General features: G+C 40.3%; 1 protein-coding gene across 1 annotated transcript; it reads right to left on the reverse strand.

The window, feature by feature from the left end:
* Nucleotides 1–321: 321 nt before the first annotated feature.
* LOC123937022 (60S ribosomal protein L27-like) lies at nt 322–801 on the reverse strand. Its single transcript, XM_045997496.1, has one exon. The coding sequence runs from the start codon at nt 766–768 to the stop codon at nt 358–360; it is 411 nt and encodes a 136-aa protein (XP_045853452.1). The 5' UTR covers nt 769–801; the 3' UTR covers nt 322–357.
* Nucleotides 802–1161: the final 360 nt, after the last annotated feature.

A 1161-nucleotide genomic window follows, 5' to 3' on the forward strand; every position in this document is an offset into this window, starting at 1 on the left:
ATTTTTTAAATATCTGCATCACCCAACAGGTTGTTTTTTAATTAGCTCATTGGTTATTATGATCATCGTTTTATTTTTTAAATTTTTTTAAAAGATTGATTTATTTTAGAGAGAGAGAGAGCACACGCATGTGAACGGGGAAGGGATAGAGGGATCCTGAAGCAGATTTCCCACTGAACTCGGAGCCCATATGGGGCTCAATCTCCTGACCCTGAGATCATGACCTGAGCCAAAATGAAGAGCTGGCCGATTAACCGGCTGAGCAACCCAGGCACAGCATGATCATAGTTTTATTTTTTTTATTTTATTTTTTTTTTTTTGGGGGGGGGCATTTTTAATGACGGAAACAAAACAGATCTAAAATCGCAGCTTCTGGAAGAACCACTTGTTCTTGCCGGTCTTGTACCTCTCCTCAAACTTGACCTTGGCCTCTCGTCGGGCCTTGCGTTTAAGAGCAGGGTCTCTGAAGACATCCTTGTTGATGACAGTCTTGTCCAAGGGAATATCCACAGAGTATCTTGTGGGCATGAGGTGATTGTAGTTATAAACTTTCACAAAAGACTTGATCTTTGACCTCTTGGCGATTTTCTTCTTGCCCATGGCAGCTGTCACTTTGCGGGGATAGCGGTCAATTCCCGCCACCAGAGCATGGCTGTAGGGACGGTCTGAGGTGCCATCATCAATGTTCTTCACGATGACCGCTTTGCGTCCGGAGTAGCGTCCGGCCAGGACCAGCACCACCTTCCCGGGTTTCTTGAACTTGCCCATCTCGACACCAACCACTCGAGCCTACAGCAGAAAGGATGATCATAGTTTTAAATGTATCTTAGGAAAAACAACAGAAATCCAAGGATATTTTCTTCAACAGAGAATTCAAAAAACATGAATAAATAAAAACAATTAAGTACATTAATCACTCTGAACTTTATTTCATCTTGAGTCCCTTGTTTCTTCACTATTGTTTCTTCCTAATTTATTTTTAATTTCTGGATTTGGTTTGGTGAATCTTCAGGAAAACATTATAAATACATCTGTGAAGAATTCTAAAACTAAGAATCTTGACTTTTAAGTCTTTGTAAAGTTTTACATGTTGACATCTTTGTCCATAAGTCCTTCCTTACATCCCTGTTCTTTAACACTTAATTCAAACGTCACTGTCCT

Source organism: Meles meles, chromosome 2, assembly GCF_922984935.1.
Source record: "Meles meles chromosome 2, mMelMel3.1 paternal haplotype, whole genome shotgun sequence".
Lineage (NCBI taxonomy): Eukaryota > Metazoa > Chordata > Mammalia > Carnivora > Mustelidae > Meles > Meles meles.

What these genes read in the sequence shown, in the direction of transcription:
- LOC123937022 (XM_045997496.1), bottom strand. Translation starts at nt 768, where the DNA reads ATGGGCAAGTTCAAGAAACCCGGGAAGGTGGTGCTGGTCCTGGCCGGA.